The 16,179-nt window shown below is 42.1% G+C and overlaps 1 protein-coding gene across 1 annotated transcript; it reads left to right on the plus strand.

Moving 5' to 3' along the window:
* The first annotated feature begins 5,867 nt into the window (after positions 1 to 5,867).
* On the plus strand, positions 5,868 to 15,962 carry LOC147973622 (pentatricopeptide repeat-containing protein At4g21065-like). Its single transcript, XM_087525053.1, has 2 exons — positions 5,868 to 7,134; positions 15,517 to 15,962. Exons 1-2 carry the CDS (start codon positions 5,868 to 5,870, stop codon positions 15,960 to 15,962), a joined length of 1,713 nt encoding a protein of 570 aa, XP_087381179.1.
* Positions 15,963 to 16,179: the final 217 nt, after the last annotated feature.

The raw sequence follows: 16,179 nt of genomic DNA on the forward strand, positions 1-16,179 counted from the left end.
CTTCCTGCACCCATATATACCTACGTACCCTAAAACTTCCAGAACGAACAATAGATCGGGAGTTCCGCCGACAGAAGCCTCCGTAGCCACCGAAAACCAATCTAGACCCGTTCCGGCACCCTGCCGGAGGGGGCAATCCCTCTCTGGTGGCCATCTTCATCATCCCGGTGCTCTCCATGATGAGGAGGGAGTAGTTCTCCCTCGTGGCTGAGGGTATGTACCAGTAGCTATGTGTTTGATCTCTCTCTCTCTCCTGTTCTTGATTTGGCACGATCTTGATGTATCGCGAGCTTTGCTATTATAGTTGGATCCTATGTTTCTCCTCCCCCCTCTTCTCTCTTGTAATGAATTGAGTATCCCCTTTGAAGTAATCTTATCGGATTGAGTCTTTAAAGATTTGAGAACACTTGATGTATTTGTTGTCGTGGATATCTGTGGTGACAATGGGATATCGCGTGATTCATTTGATGTATGTTTTGGTGATCAACTTGCGGGTTCCGCCCATGAACCTATGCATAGGGGTTGGCACACGTTTTCGTCGTGATTCTCCGATAGAACTTTGGGGCACTCTTTGAGGTCCTATGTGTTGGTTGAATAGATGAATCTGAGATTGTGTGATGCATATCGTATAATCATACCCATGGATACTTGAGGTGACATTGGAGTATCTAGGTGACATTAGGGTTTTGGTTGATTTGTGTCTTAAGGTGTTATTCTAGTACGAACTCTAGGGCTGTTTGTGACACTTATAGGAATAGCCCAACGGATTGATTGGAAAGAATAACTTTGAGGTGGTTTCGTACCCTACCATAATCTCTTGTTCGTTCTCCGCTATTAGTGACTTCGGAGTGACTCTTTGTTGCATGTTGAGGGATAGTTATGTGATCCAATTATGTTAGTATTGTTGAGGGAACTTACACTAGCGAAAGTATGAACCCTAGGCCTTATTTCCTATCATTGCAATACCGTTTACGCTCACTTTTATCACTTGCTACCTTGCTGTTTTTATAATTTCATATTACAAATACCGTTATCTACTATCCATATACCACTTGTTTCACCATCTCTTCGCCGAACTAGTGCACCTATACAATTTACCATTGTATTGGGTGTGTTGGGGACACAAAAGACTCTTTGTTATTTGGTTGCAGGGTTGCTTGAGAGAGACCATCTTCATCCTACGCCTCCTACGGATTGATAAACCTTAGGTCATCCACTTGAGGGAAATTTGCTACTGTCCTACAGACCTCTGCACTTGGAGGCCCAAGAACGTCTACAAGAAGAAGGTTGTGTAGTAGACATCACCAATCTCAATCCATGCTGACTCAATAGACACCTTTGGAGATACATGTAGAGCATCTTTATGATCACCTAGTTATGTTGTGACGTTTGATAGCACACAAGCTATTCCTCTGGTATCCGGGAGTTGCATGATCTCATGGTCGAAGGAAATGTATTTGACATTAAGAAAGCAGTAGCAATAAACTGAACGATCATATGCTAAGCTAACAGATGGGTCTTATCCATCACATTATTCTTCTAATGATGTGATCCCGTTATCAAGTGACAACACATGTCTATGGTTAGGAAACCTTAACCATCTTTTGATCAACGAGCTAGTCTAGTAGAGGCATACTAGGGACACGGTATTTGTTTATGTATCCACACATGCATTTAAGTTTCCGGTCAATATAATTCTAGCATGAATAATAAACCTTTATCATGATTAAGGAAATATAATAATAACCATTTTGTTATTGCCTCTAGGGCATATTTCCAACAGTCTCCCACTTGCACTAGAGTCAATAATCTAGATTACATAGTAATGAATCTAACACCCATTGAGTCTTGGTGATGATCATGTTTTTGCCCGCGGAAGAGGTTTTGTCAACGGGTCTGCCATATATTCAGATCTATATGTACTTTGCAAATTTCTATGTCTCCATCCTTGACCTTTTCACGAATGGAGATGAAGCGTTTCTTGATGTGTTTGGTTCACTTGTGAAACCTAGATTCCTTTGCTAAGGCAATTGCTCCATTGTTGTCACAAAAGATTGTCATTGGACCCGATGCATTAGGTATTACAACCAGATCGGATATGAACTCCTTCATCCAGACTCATTCATGCGCTGCTTCCAAAGCAGCTATGTACTCCGCTTCACATGTAGATCCTGCCACGATGCTCTGCTTGGAACTGGACCAACTGGCAACTCCACCATTCAATATAAATACGCATCCGATTTGTGACGTAAAGTCATCCGGATCTGTGTGAAAACTAGTATCGACGTAACCCTTTACGACGAGCTCTTCGTCACCTACATAAACAAGAAACACATCCTTGGTCCTTTTCAGGTACTTCAGGATATTCTTGACCGTTGTCCAGTGATCCACTCCTAGATTACTTTGGTACCTCCTAATACGTCCATTTTGCATCATTATTTTCTACTATTATTTACAATGTTTTTACGCATAATTATGCTTTATGGAGTAATTCTAATGCCTTTTCTCTCATGATATGAATGGTTTACACAAAGCGGGAGAATACCGGCAGCTGGAATTCTAGACCTAAAAAAGTTACGTCAGAGCTACCTATTCTGCACATCTCCAAATGAGCTAAAAATTTACTGAGAATTGTTTTAGAATATATAATAAATACTAGAGCAAATAACTACCGGAGGAGGCCACCCTGGTGAGCACAAGACACCGGGGCACGTCTGGGGCTCGGCCCACCTCCGGTGCCCATCTTCTGGTATATAGGTCATTTTGATCTAGAAAAAAAAATCAGAGGGGGACTTTCGAGATGAAGCACCGCCATCTCGAGGCGGAACTTGGGCAGGAGCACTTTTTCCCTCCGGCGGAGCGATTCCGCCGAGGGAACTTCCCTCCTGGAGGGGGAAATCATCGTCATTGTCATCACCAATAACTCTCTCATCTTTGGGAGGGTAATCTCCATCAACATCTTCAACAGCACCATCTCCTCTCAAACCCCAGTTCATCTCTTGTGTTAAATTTTTGTACCAGAATCTCAGATTGGTACTTGTGGGTGACTAGTAGTGTTGATTACATCTTGTAGTTGATTACTATATGGTTTATTTGGTGGAAGATTATATGTTCAGATCCATTATGCTATTTAATAGCCCTCTGATCTTGAGCATGATTATCATTGTGTGCCACTCTTCCTTATAAGGTGGTACTAGCCTCCTCGCATATCCGAGGTGGGACTAAAGTCACCGGCAATGCCAATGGCCAGTGTCTCTGACACCCAATCCCCCCTAAACAGGGTAGACTGGGCCCCAGCTCTGATACCAATTGTTAGCGTCCCAGACCCAGCTCCCAACCTTCGACATATGTTTCGATGTTTTCGGTGCGCATCGGACACACCCTTACAAGCAAAGAGCCCACTACATCCCAAAAGACTAGTCTGAAGGGAGTGTGTCACTCTTCCTTATAAGGTGGTCCTATCCCCCTCCCATATCCGAGGTGGGACTACAGTCAGTGGCAACGCCCAATGGCCAACGTCTCTGACACACACTGTTTTTATGCTCAGTTGCTATTCCTGAGGCAATTGAAATAAAAAGTACGCACTATTGCTTGTCGTAGAAATGGATGTATCTAGATGTAATACATCCATTTCCGCAACAAGTAATTCAGGACGGAGGGAGTATGTTTCAGTTAATTTTTTCTTAGAGAAACCTATTCTTTGACTACCGCGCTCTGTTCACTTCAAGATTTCTTTTCTCCTAGGTTCGGTTCATTTCCTAAAAACTATTTTTTCTTCAATCACTCGAATCAATCTTGGATTTTTTTGCTTCCGTTGACGACGAATTGAGAGGAGATGGGATCCGGAAAAGAAGAGATTTTTTTTCTGCTTTCATCCAAGCTTTCAAGAATCATTGTTTTGCTTTTCTTTCGGGAATATTTCATGCTATGAATTTCCCTTTAATCATTCAAGTTAGATATAAAGATATGAATAGAGATTTGATTCTTGATCCAATTGGTACTCTTCTCTTGAATTGAGGGGTGGCCAGAACACAACGCATCCCCGAGATCGAGCCAAGGATGTTGCGATCGGCCGCGGCGTCGCCGCCAGAGGTGAGGAAGAGGGTTCACTCGTGCAGATGAGGAGGAGGGGGGATTTTTGACCTCTCGGAGATTACAATGCCCGAGCTTGAAGCAAGCGTCATTCCCGTCATCGGGTAGGGGCTTACACGGACCTTGTCAGAAACATGAATAACACGACTCACCACCTTGCCTGAAACAAGCGTTGCCCCACCGTTGTCGGGCTGCTTTGACTTCCCTCTAGCTGCATGAACACATATCGGGTGCAGATGAGCTCGGGTACATAGATGGATTTTCGCCTTTATAGTAGTTTCCTATGCTTGTAATAATTGTTTACAGATCTAGAATACGTTGTCTTAATAGCACATCTATTGGCTTACTGAATATTTCTTAATTATGGATCCAAAATTGAAGGATATTTCTTAATGTTCACAACATATATACTCATAATAACTTGCATCATAAATAATTTACATTTGGTAATGCAACTGGGGAGTGCAAGTCAGCTTCATCAGCCAAAGCTACGTACAAATTCTCAATCTTTAAGTTTCTCCCACGCCCTGTCTATCATATAAACCAGCGCTTCAACCAAACCAGACACCTACTATGTCCCATCAATACTTTGTTTTTTCTCCAACCTAGGTAAATAATTAAGAAAGAAAATATCACCTTTTATGTTTGTTTGTAGTTGTCATCAAAAAGTCTGCTGAGTTTTCCTTGTGCTCGCACGACATCCTAACAAGTTCTCCTAATTCCTGTGATTTGTAGTTTAACACCGCTGTTCTTGAATACTTTCAGTTAAGGTTTTTTGTGCTCCCAGCCGTGAAGATGCAATGGCTGAAACCATTCGTGATTGATCTCACCAGCAGGTTCTTGGGAAATACAAGATCTGAAGAAAACAATAAGAATATGGCCCCTAAATTTGACACCCTCCAATAATATAATCACATCTCAGCTGGAAGGTTGATGTATGCCGAATAGAGTAGGAACAATTAAAACCTTGACATCACAGTTCAGACGGTCCGAAACATCATATAACTTACAAATCCTCATTCTCTCTCAGAACGAACACATAACTAATGTGAGATACTCACCTGACAGAAAAACGGCTGCCATAAGAAAATCAAGAAACCTAACATCCTAGTTTCAAATCGATCCAGAAGTCAACCAGGAAACGTGCTAACCTATGTGAGTAGGATGCAATAAGAACCACGGTCCCTAGAACAAAAGTAGAGGAACACGACATGCAAAAACCAGTGCGACAGCGCAGACAACAGTGTCGGAGTGATCCACAATATTTTCATTTGATCCATGGTGTCATTTGGACGCATCAACGCCTTGTCTATTTCTTTTTCACAATTTTCACTTGTTAAATAACCTGCTAGATCGGATGCAATTATTTAAAACAGTTCTAGAGAGTAATATCATATCATGTGATTAAAACGTACATAGACATAGATATTGATAATTTGATATTAGGCATAAATTTAGTTAAACGAGTCATAAGAACACACTGATAGTAACATGTGCCCCAGCCATTGTATGCCGACAGATTCAGCTGAAAAAAGGTAAGAAACCTAACAATACGTTGCTCGTCCATTAGGCCGAAGTTTACCACAGAGGCCAAAAAATGCGACCAGAGCAGCGGCCATAACGGTTGGCGCTCATTAACAACGAACTGCGGCTGTGGGGCGATTGAGAGCAAATCTGACGGCCAAAAATGCATCAAACTAAGGATCTAACGACCAAAAAGGTTAATGGTCTGAGAGGGCTGGAATAGTGCTGCCGGAGGTCCACCTCCGCCGCCAATGCCGCCGCCGACCACCGCGGGCACACTCCCGAATAGGGCTCTCCACGCGCGCCTCCTCCACTCCGGCGCCCTCGACGCCGACCCCTCAGCCGCCGCCCCGCTCGCCGCAGCGGCCGCCAACACCTCCCTCCCCTACGCGCTCTCCCTCCTCCAAGCCCACCCCTCCACCTTCTCCTACAACACCACCATCCGCTCCCTTGCGCACGGTCCCCGCCCCCACCTCGCTGTCGCTCTCTACCGCTCCATGCTCCTCGGCCCCCTCTCCAACCCCAACAACTACACCTACCCGCCACTCCTCGCCGCCTGCGCCCGCCTTCTCCCCGTCGGTTCACCCACCGCAGCGGGCACTGCTGTCCACGCCTCCCTCTTCCGCCACGGTCTCGACTCCCGCGACCGCTTCATCGGCGCGTCACTCCTCTCCTTCTACGCTGCCGTCGGGGACCTGCCCGCCGCACGCCAGGTGTTCGGCGCAAGTCCCCCCAGTCAAAGGGACCTGCCCCTCTGGAACTCGCTCCTCCACGCCCACCTCTCCCAGGGCTTCTACGCCCACGTGCTACGCCTCTCCCGCCAGATGCCCGCCGCCGATGAGGTCACGCTGCTCGCCCTCGTTTCCACCTGCGCGCATCTTGGCACGCTCGACACCGGCCGCTGGGCGCATGCTTGCTATGCAAGGACCCACCGGAGCACCACGCGGAATCTCGGCACCGCTTTGCTCAACATGTACATGAGGTGCGGAGATGTCGAGAGCGCGTGGTCTATGTTCCGTGAGACGCTTGACAAGGATGTCCGGGCGTGGAGTGTCATGATCGCCGGACTGGCCATCAATGGGCTCCCCGGGGATGCGCTGGCCTTGTTTGCTGAGATGAAGAACACAGGGGTGGACCCAGATTCCATCACCATGACCGCGGTGCTAAGCGCGTGCGCCCATGCTGGCATGGTGGATGAGGGCAAGAGGTTCCTGGACTGTATGCCTATTGAATATCGTGTACAGCCCACCATAGAGCATTATGGATGCGTCGTCGATCTGCTTGGTCGAGCAGGGCAGCTGGAGGAGGCATTGGCTCTCATTAAGGCTGTCCCTTTCCAGGCCGATGTTGTCCTATGGGGTGCTCTCTTGGTCGCCTGTAGGGTTCACAAGAATGTCGACATGGGGGAGATGGCTGCCATGGAGATACTCAAGTTGGATCCTCGGCATCTCGGGGCATGTGTGTTCTTATCTAATGTCTATGCTGATGCTGGGAAATGGGACCTTGTACAACGGGTAAGTGATACGTCTTCAACGTATCTATAATTTTTGATTGCTCCATGCTATATTATCTATTGTTTTGGACTAGATTGGGCTTTATTTTCCACTTTTATATTATTTTTGGGACTAACCTATTAACCGGAGGTCCAGCCCAGAATTGTTGTTTTTTTGCCTATTTCAGTGTTTCGGATAAACAGAATATCAAACGGAGTCCAAACGGAATAAAATCTTCGGGGACGTGATTTTCTCACCGAACGTGATCTAGGAGACTTGGACCCTGCTCCAAGGAACAAAAGAGGCGGTCACGAGGGTGGGGGAGCCCCCCCCTAGGGCGCGCCCCCTGCCTCGTGGGCCCCTCGTTGCTCCTCCGGCGTACTTCTTCCTCCTATATATACACACGTACCCCCAAACGATCAGAGGAGGAGCCAACAACCTAATTCCACCGCCGCAACTTTCTGTATCCATGAGATCCCATCTTGGGGCCTGTTCCGGAGCTCCGCCGGAAGAGGGCCGTCATCACGGAGGGCTTCTACATCATCCTAGCCCCTCCGATGAAGTGTGAGTAGTTTACCTCAGACCTTCGGGTCCATAGTTAGTAGCTAGATGGCTTCTTCTCTCTCTTTGAATCTCAATACAAAGTTCTCCCCCTCTCTTGTGGAGATCTATTCGATGTAATCTTCTTTTTGCGGTGTGTTTGTTGAGACCGATGAATTGTGGGTTTATGATCAAGTCTATCTATGAATAATATTTGAATCTTCTCTGAATTCTTTTATGTATGATTGTTTATCTTTGCAAGTCTCTTCGAATTATCCGTTTGGTTTGGCCAACTAAATTGGTAGCTCTTGCCATGGGAGAAGTGCTTAGCTTTGGGTTCGATCTTGCGGTGTCCTTACCCAGTGACAGAAGGGGCAGCAAGGCACGTATTGTATCGTTGCCATCGAGGATAACAAGATGGGGTTTATTTCATATTGCATGAATTTATCTCTCTACATCATGTCATCTTGCTTAAGGCGTTACTCTGTTTTTAACTTAATACTCTAGATGCATGCTGGATAGCGGTCGATGAGTGGAGTAATAGTAGTAGATGCAGAATCGTTTCGATCTACTTGTCACGGACGTGATGCCTATATACATGATCATGCCTAGATATTCTCATAACTATGCTCAATTCTGTCAATTGCTCAACAGTAATTTGTTCACCCACCGTAGAATACTTATGCTCTTGAGAGAAGCCACTAGTGAAACCTATGGCCATCGGGTCTATTCTCATCATATGAATCTCCATCACTTTAATCTTGCTTTGCTTTTTACTTTGCCTTTACTTTTTACTTTGCATCTTTATACCAAAAATACCAAAAATATTATATCTATCAGATCTCACTCTCGTAAGTGACCATGAAGGGCTTGACAACCCCTAATCGCGTTGGTTGCGAGTAGCTATCGCTTTGTGCAGGTACGAGGGACTTGAGCGTGGGCTCCTACTGGATTGATACCTTGGTTCTCAAAAACTGAGGGAAATACTTACGCTACTCTGCTGCATCATCCCTTCCTCTTCGGGGAAAACCAACGCAAGCTCAAGACGTAGCAAGAAGGATTTCTGGCGCCGTTGCCGGGGAGTCTACGCAAAAAGTCAACATACCAAGTACCCATCACAATCCCTATCTCTCGCATTACATTATTTGCCATTTGCCTCTCGTTTTCCTCTCCCCCCAATTCACCCTTGCCGTTTTATTCGCCCTCTCTCTCCCTATCCTCCCTCTCTATTTGCCTCTTTTTGCCTGTTTGCTTTTTGTTTGCTCGTGTGTTAGATTGCTTGTTTGTCGCGATGGCTCAAGATACTACCAAATTGTGTGACTTCACTAATACCAATAATAATGATTTCCTTAGCACTCTGATTGCTCCTCTTACCGATGCTGAATCTTGTGAAATTAATGCTGCTTTGTTGAATCTTGTTATGAAAGATCAATTCGCCGGCCTTCATAGTGAAGATGCCGCTACTCATCTGAATAGCTTCATTGATTTATGTGATATGCAAAAGAAAAAAGATGTCAATAATGATGTCATTAAATTGAAGCTATTCCCTTTTTCTCTTAGAGATCGTGCTAAAGCTTGGTTTTCGTCTTTGCCTAAGAATAGTATTGATTTATGGAACAAGTGCAAAGATGCTTTTATCTCTAAGTATTTTCCTCCCGCTAAGATCATCTCTCTTAGAAACGATATTATGAACTTTAAACAACTTGATCATGAACATGTTCCACAAACTTGGGAGAGAATGAAATTAATGATACGTAATTGCCCTACTCATGGTTTGAATTTGTGGATGATCATACAAAATTTTTATGCCGAATTGAATTTTGCTTCTAGAAATCTTTTAGATTCGGCCGCGGGAGGCACTTTTATGGAAATCACTTTAGGAGATGCTACTAAACTGCTAGATAATATTGTGGTTAATTATTCTCAATGGCATACTGAAAGATCTTCTAATAAAAAAGTGCATGCGATAGAAGAAATTAATGTGTTGAGTGAAAAGATGGATGAACTTATAAAATTATTTGCTACTAAGAGTGTTTCTTCTGATCCTAATGATATGCCTTTGTCTACTTTGATTGAGAATAACAATGAATCTATGGATGTGAATTTTGTTGGTAGGAATAATTTTGGTAACAATGCTTATAGAGGGAATTTTAATCCTAGGCCATATCCTAGTAATCCTTCTAATAATTATGGTAATTCCTACAACAACTCTTATGGAAATTATAATAAGATGCCCTCTGAATTTGAGAATAGTGTTAAAGAGTTTATGAATTCACAAAAGAATTTTAGTGCTTTGCTTGAGGAGAAATTGCTTAAAGTTGATGATTTGGCTAGAAACGTTGATAGAATTTCTCTTGAGGTTGATTCTTTAAAGCTTAGATCTATTCCTCCTAAGCATGATATCAATGAGTCTCTCAAAGCCATGAGAATTTCCATTGATGAGTGCAAGGAAAGAATCGCTAGGATGCGTGCTTCCAAAGATGCCTTTATTAAAGCATGTTCTTCCAATACCTATGAAAATCAAGATGAAGATCTAAAAGTTATTGATGTGTCTCCTATTAAATCTTTATTTTGCAATATGAATCTTTATGAAACTGAATATGATCTTCCTTTACCTAGAAGGCGTTCTAAAAATTCGGAGTATTTAGATCTTAATGATGAAATTGATGAAAGTGGGATTGAAAGAAATAAAAATCTAGATGCTGGTAAACCCACTATATTGGATTTCAAGGAATTTAATTATGAAAGTTGCTCTTTAATTGATTGTATTTCCTTGTTGCAATCCGTGCTAAATTCTCCACATGCTTATAGTCAAAATAAAGCCTTCACCGAACATATTGTTGATGCCTTGATGCAATCTTATGAAGAAAAACTTGAGTTGAAAGTTTCTATCCCTAGAAAACTCTATGATGAGTGGGAACCAAATATTAAAATTAAAATTAAAGATCATGAGTTTTATGCTTTGTGTGATTTGGGTGCTAGTGTCTCTACTATTCCCAAGACTTTGTGTGATTTGCTAGATTTCCGTAATTTTGATGATTGCTCTCTAAACTTGCATCTTGCGGATTCCACTATTAAGAAATCTATGGGAAATATTAATGATGTTCTTATTGTTGCAAATAGGAATTATGTGCCCGTAGATTTCATTGTTCTTGATATAGATTGCAATCCTTCTTGCCCTATTATTCTTGGTAGACCTTTCCTTAGAACGGTTGGTGCGATTATTGATATGAAGGAAGGGAATATTAGATTTCAATTTCCATTAAAAAGGGCATGGAACACTTTACTAGAAAGAAAATAAAATTACCATATGAAACTATCATGAGAGCCACTTATGGATTGCCTACCAAAGATGGCAATATTTAGATCTATCCTCGCTTTTATGCCTAGCTAGGGGCGTTAAACGATAGCGCTTGTTGGGAGGCAACCCAATTTTATTTTTATTCCTTGTTTTTTTCTCCTGCTTAGTAATAAATAAATTATTTAGCCTCTGTTTTGGTTGTGTTGTTTGTGTTTAATTAGTGTTTGTGCCAAGTAGAACCGTTGGGAAGACTTGGGGAAAGTCTTGTTGAACTTGCTGTAAAAAATAGAAACTTTAGCGCTCACGAAAACTGCTGTCATTTTTATTTGAAGAGTGATATTTAGTTAATTATTTTTGCAGATGATTAATAGATAAATTCCTCACGTCCAGAAATTTATTTTAGAATTTTTGGGGTTCCAGATCTTGCGCTAGCTACAGATTACTACAGACTGTTCTGTTTTTGACAGATTCTGTTTTTCGTGTGTTGTTTGCTTATTTTGATGAATCTATGGCTAGTAAAATAGTTTATAATCCATAGAGAAGTTGTAATAAAGTAGGTTTAACACCAATATAAATAAAAAATGAGTTCATTACAGTACCTTGAAGTGGTCTTTTGTTTTCTTTCGCTAACGGAGCTCACGAGTTTTCTATTTTGAGTTTTGTGTTGTGAAGTTTTCAAGTTTTGGGTGAATTCTTTTGATGGATCACGGAACAAGGAGTGGCAAGAGCCTAAGCTTGGGGATGCCCATGGCACCCCCAAGATAATCCAAGGACACCAAAAAGTCAAAGCTTGGGGATGCCCCGGAAGGCATCCCCTCTTTCGTCCACTTCCATTGGTAATTTACTTGGAGCTATATTTTTATTCACCAACATGATATGTGTTTTGCTTGGAGCGTCTTGTATTATTTGAGTCTTTGTGTCTTAGTATGCCACAATCATCCTTGCTGCACACATCTTTTGAGAGAGCCATACATGAATTAAAAATTTTATAGAATACTCTATGTGCTTCACTTATATCTTTTGAGCTAAGTAGTTTTGCTCTATGTGCTTCACTTATATCTTTTGAGCGTAGTAGTTTTGCTCTATGTGCTTCACTTATATCTTTTGAGCGTAGTAGTTTTGCTCTATGTGCTTCACTTATATCTTTTGAGCTAGATAATTTTGCTCTGTGTGCTTCACTTATATCTTTTGAGCGTTATAATTTTGCTCTATGTGCTTCAATTAGATCTTTTAGAGCACGGTGGTGGATTTGTTTTAGAAAAACTATTGATCTCTCATGCTTCACTTAAATTATTTTGAGAGTCTCTTAATAGCATGGTAATTTGCTTAATAATAATATGCTTGGTATTCAAGATTTGTGAAACTTTCTTTTGAGTGTGTTGAATACTAAGAAAAGATTGAAGCATGATAATTGTTTTGAGATATGGAGGTGATAATATTAAAGTCATGATAGTTGAGTAGTTGTGAATTTAAAGAATACTTGTGTTAGAGTTTGTGATTCCCGTAGCATGCACGTATGGTGAACCGTTATGTAACGAAGTCAGAGCATGATTTGTTTATTGATTGTCTTCCTTATGAGTGGCGGTCGGGGACGAGCGATGGTCTTTTCCTACCAATCTATCCCCCTAGGAGCATGCGCGTAATACTTTGCTTTGATAACTTCTAGATTTTTGCAATAAGTATATGAGTTCTTTATGACTAATGTTGAGTCCATGGATTATACGCACTCTCACCCTTCCACCTTTGCTAGCCTCTCTAATACCGCGCACCTTTCGCCGGTATCATACACCTACCATATACCTTCCTCAAAACAGCCACCATACCTACCTATTATGGCATTTCCATAGCCATTCCGAGATATATTGCCATGCAACTTTCCACCATCTAGTTCATCATGACATATTCATCATTGTCATATTTCTTAGCATGATCATCTAGTTGACATAGTATTTGTGGCAAAGCCACCGTTCATAATTTCTTCATACTTGTCACTCTTGATTCATTGCATATCCCGGCACACCGCCGGAGGCATCCATATAGAGTCATACTTTGTTTTAGAATCGAGTTGTAATCATTGAGTTGTAAATAAATAAAAGTGTGATGATCATCATTCAATAGAGCATTGTCCCAATAAAAAAGGCCAAAGAAAAAAGAAGGCCCCAAAAAAAGAAAATAAATAAAAACAGGCAATGCTACTATCCTTTTTCCACACTTGTGCTTCAAAGTAGCACCATGATATAGCAAGTCTCATATATTGGGCTTCAAAGTAGCACCATGTCCTTCATATAGAGAGTATCATATGTTGTCACTTTCATATACTAGTGGGAATTTTACATTATAGAACTTGGCTTGTATATTCCAGTAATGGGCTTCCTCAAATTGCCCTAGGTCTTCATGAGCAAGCAAGTTGGATGCACACCCACTAGTTTCTTTTGTTGAGCTTTCATACATTTATAGCTCTAGTGCATCCGTTGCATGGCAATCCCTACTCACTCACATTGATATCTATTGATGGGCATCTCCATAGCCCGTTGATACGCCTAGTTGATGTGAGACTATCTTCCCCTCCTTTTTGTCTTCTCCACAACCGCCATTCTATTCCACCTATAGTGCTATATCCATGGCTCACGCTCATGTATTGCGTGAAGATTGAAAAAGTTTTGAAAAAGTTAGAGTATGGAACAATTGCTTGGCTTGTCATCGGGGTTGTGCATGATTTAAATACTTTGTGTGGTGAAGATGGAGCATAGCTAGACTATATGATTTTGGAGGGATAACTTTCTTTGGCCATGTTATTTTGAGAAGACATAATTGCTTTATTAGTATGCTTGAAGTATTATTATTTTTTATGTCAATATAAACGTTTGTCTTGAATCTTTCTAATCTGAATATTCATACCACAATTAAGAAGATTTGCATTGAAATTATGCCAAGTAGCCCTCCGCATAAAAAATTCTCTTTTTATCATTTACCTACTCGAGGACGAGCAGGAATTAAGCTTGGGGATGCCTGATACGTCTCCAACGTATCTATAATTTTTGATTGCTCCATGCTATATTATCTACTGTTTTGGACTATATTGGGCTTTATTTTCCACTTTTATATTATTTTTGGGACTAACCTATTAACCGGAGGCCAAGCCCAGAATTGCTGTTTTTTTGCCTATTTTAGTGTTTCGGATAAACGGAATATCAAACGGAGTCCAAACGGAATAAAATCTTTGGGACGTGATTTTCTCACCGAACGTGATTCAGGAGACTTGGACCCTGCTCCAAGGAACAAAAGAGGCGGTCACGAGGGTGGGGGGCCCCCTAGGGCGCGCCCCCTGCCTCGTGGGCCCCTCGTTGCTCCTCCGGTGTACTTCTTCCTCCTATATATACACGCGTACCCCCAAACGATCAGAGGAGGAGCCAAAAACCTAATTCCACCGTCGCAACTTTCTGTATCCACGAGATCCCATCTTGGGGCCTGTTCCGGAGCTCCGCCGGAAGAGGGCCGTCATCACGGAGGGCTTCTACATCATCCTAGCCCCTCCGATGAAGTGTGAGTAGTTTACCTCAAATCTTCGGGTCCATAGTTAGTAGCTAGATGGCTTCTTCTCTCTCTTTGAATCTCAATAAAAAGTTCCCCCCCTCTCTTGTGGAGATCTATTCGATGTAATCTTTTTTTTGCGGTATGTTTGTTGAGACCGATGAATTGTGGGTTTATGATCAAGTCTATCTATGAATAATATTTGAATCTTCTCTGAATTCTTTTATGTATGATTGGTTATCTTTGCAAGTCTCTTCGAATTATCCGTTTGGTTTGGCCAACTAGATTGGTAGTTATTTCCATGGGAGAAGTGCTTAGCTTTAGGTTCGATCTTGTGGTGTCCTTACCCAGTGACAGAAGGGGCAACAAGGCACGTATTGTATCATTGCCATCGAGGATAACAAGATGGGGTTTATTTCATATTGCATGAATTTATCTCTCTACATCATGTCATCTTGCTTAAGGCGTTACTCTGTTTTTAACTTAATACTCGCATGCTGGATAGCGGTCGATGAGTGGAGTAATAGTAGTAGATGCAGAATCGTTTCGATCTACTTGTCACGGACGTGATGCCTATATACATGATCATGCCTAGATATTCTCATAACTATGCTCAATTCTGTCAATTGCTCAACAGTAATTTGTTCACCCACCGTAGAATACTTATGCTCTTGAGAGAAGCCACTAGTGAAACCTATGCCCTCGAGTCTATTCTCATCATATCAATCTCCATCACTTTAATCTTGCTTTGCTTTTTACTTTGCCTTTACTTTTTACTTTGCATCTTTATACCAAAATACCAAAAATATTATATCTATCAGATCTCACTCTCGTAAGTGACCGTGAAGGGCTTGACAACCCCTAATCGCATTGGTTGCGAGTAGCTATCGCTTTGTGCAGGTACGAGGGACTTGAGCGTGGGCTCCTACTGGATTGATACCTTGGTTCTGAAAAACTGAGGGAAATACTTACGCTACTCTGCTGCATCATCCCTTCCTTTTCGGGGAAAACCAACGCAAACTCAAGACGTAGCAGTAAGGAGCTCAATGAAAGAACATGAGATATACAAACCTCCAGGATCCAGCATTGTTGAGCTGAATGGTGTGGTTTACGAGTTCTTGTCCGGGGACCGTTCACATCCTCAGTCTGATCGAATATATGCAATGCTTGATGAGATTTGCAAGACCTTAAGCCTCAAGGGCTACGAGCCTTTAACTAAAGAAGTCACCTTTGACGTTGATGAGGAGGACAAAGAAGTTTGCATCTCGCAGCACAGAGGGAAACTCGCACTTGCCTTGGGACTCATAAGCACGACAAGAGGGGCTGTCATCCGCATAGTGAAGAACCTGAGAGTCTGTGAGGATTGTCACTCTGTCATGAAGATAGTCTCAGAGGTCTATGATCGGGTTATAGTTGTCAGGGATCAAAACCGATTCCACCACTTCAAGAACGGCTCCTGTTCCTGCTTGGACTATTGGTAGGACAAAATCGGAATGGTAAGGTTCTCTAGGAAATATGCAATCAATTCATTGCCCTTTTGTATTAGGAATCACTACTTTCATACAACCAGTGGATGGAACTATATAAACATAGAAGTAACCTTCGTCCTATTCACGATCATAAGATCCCTTGGTTGAATTAAGTCTTTTTTCACGAATGAAATGTAGATGGCATGATCATGTACTTCAAGAAAAGTGT

The sequence above is a fragment of the Triticum urartu genome, chromosome 5A (assembly GCF_056163025.1).
Source record: "Triticum urartu cultivar PI428250 chromosome 5A, HENAU_Tu73, whole genome shotgun sequence".
Classification (NCBI taxonomy): Eukaryota; Viridiplantae; Streptophyta; class Magnoliopsida; order Poales; family Poaceae; genus Triticum; species Triticum urartu.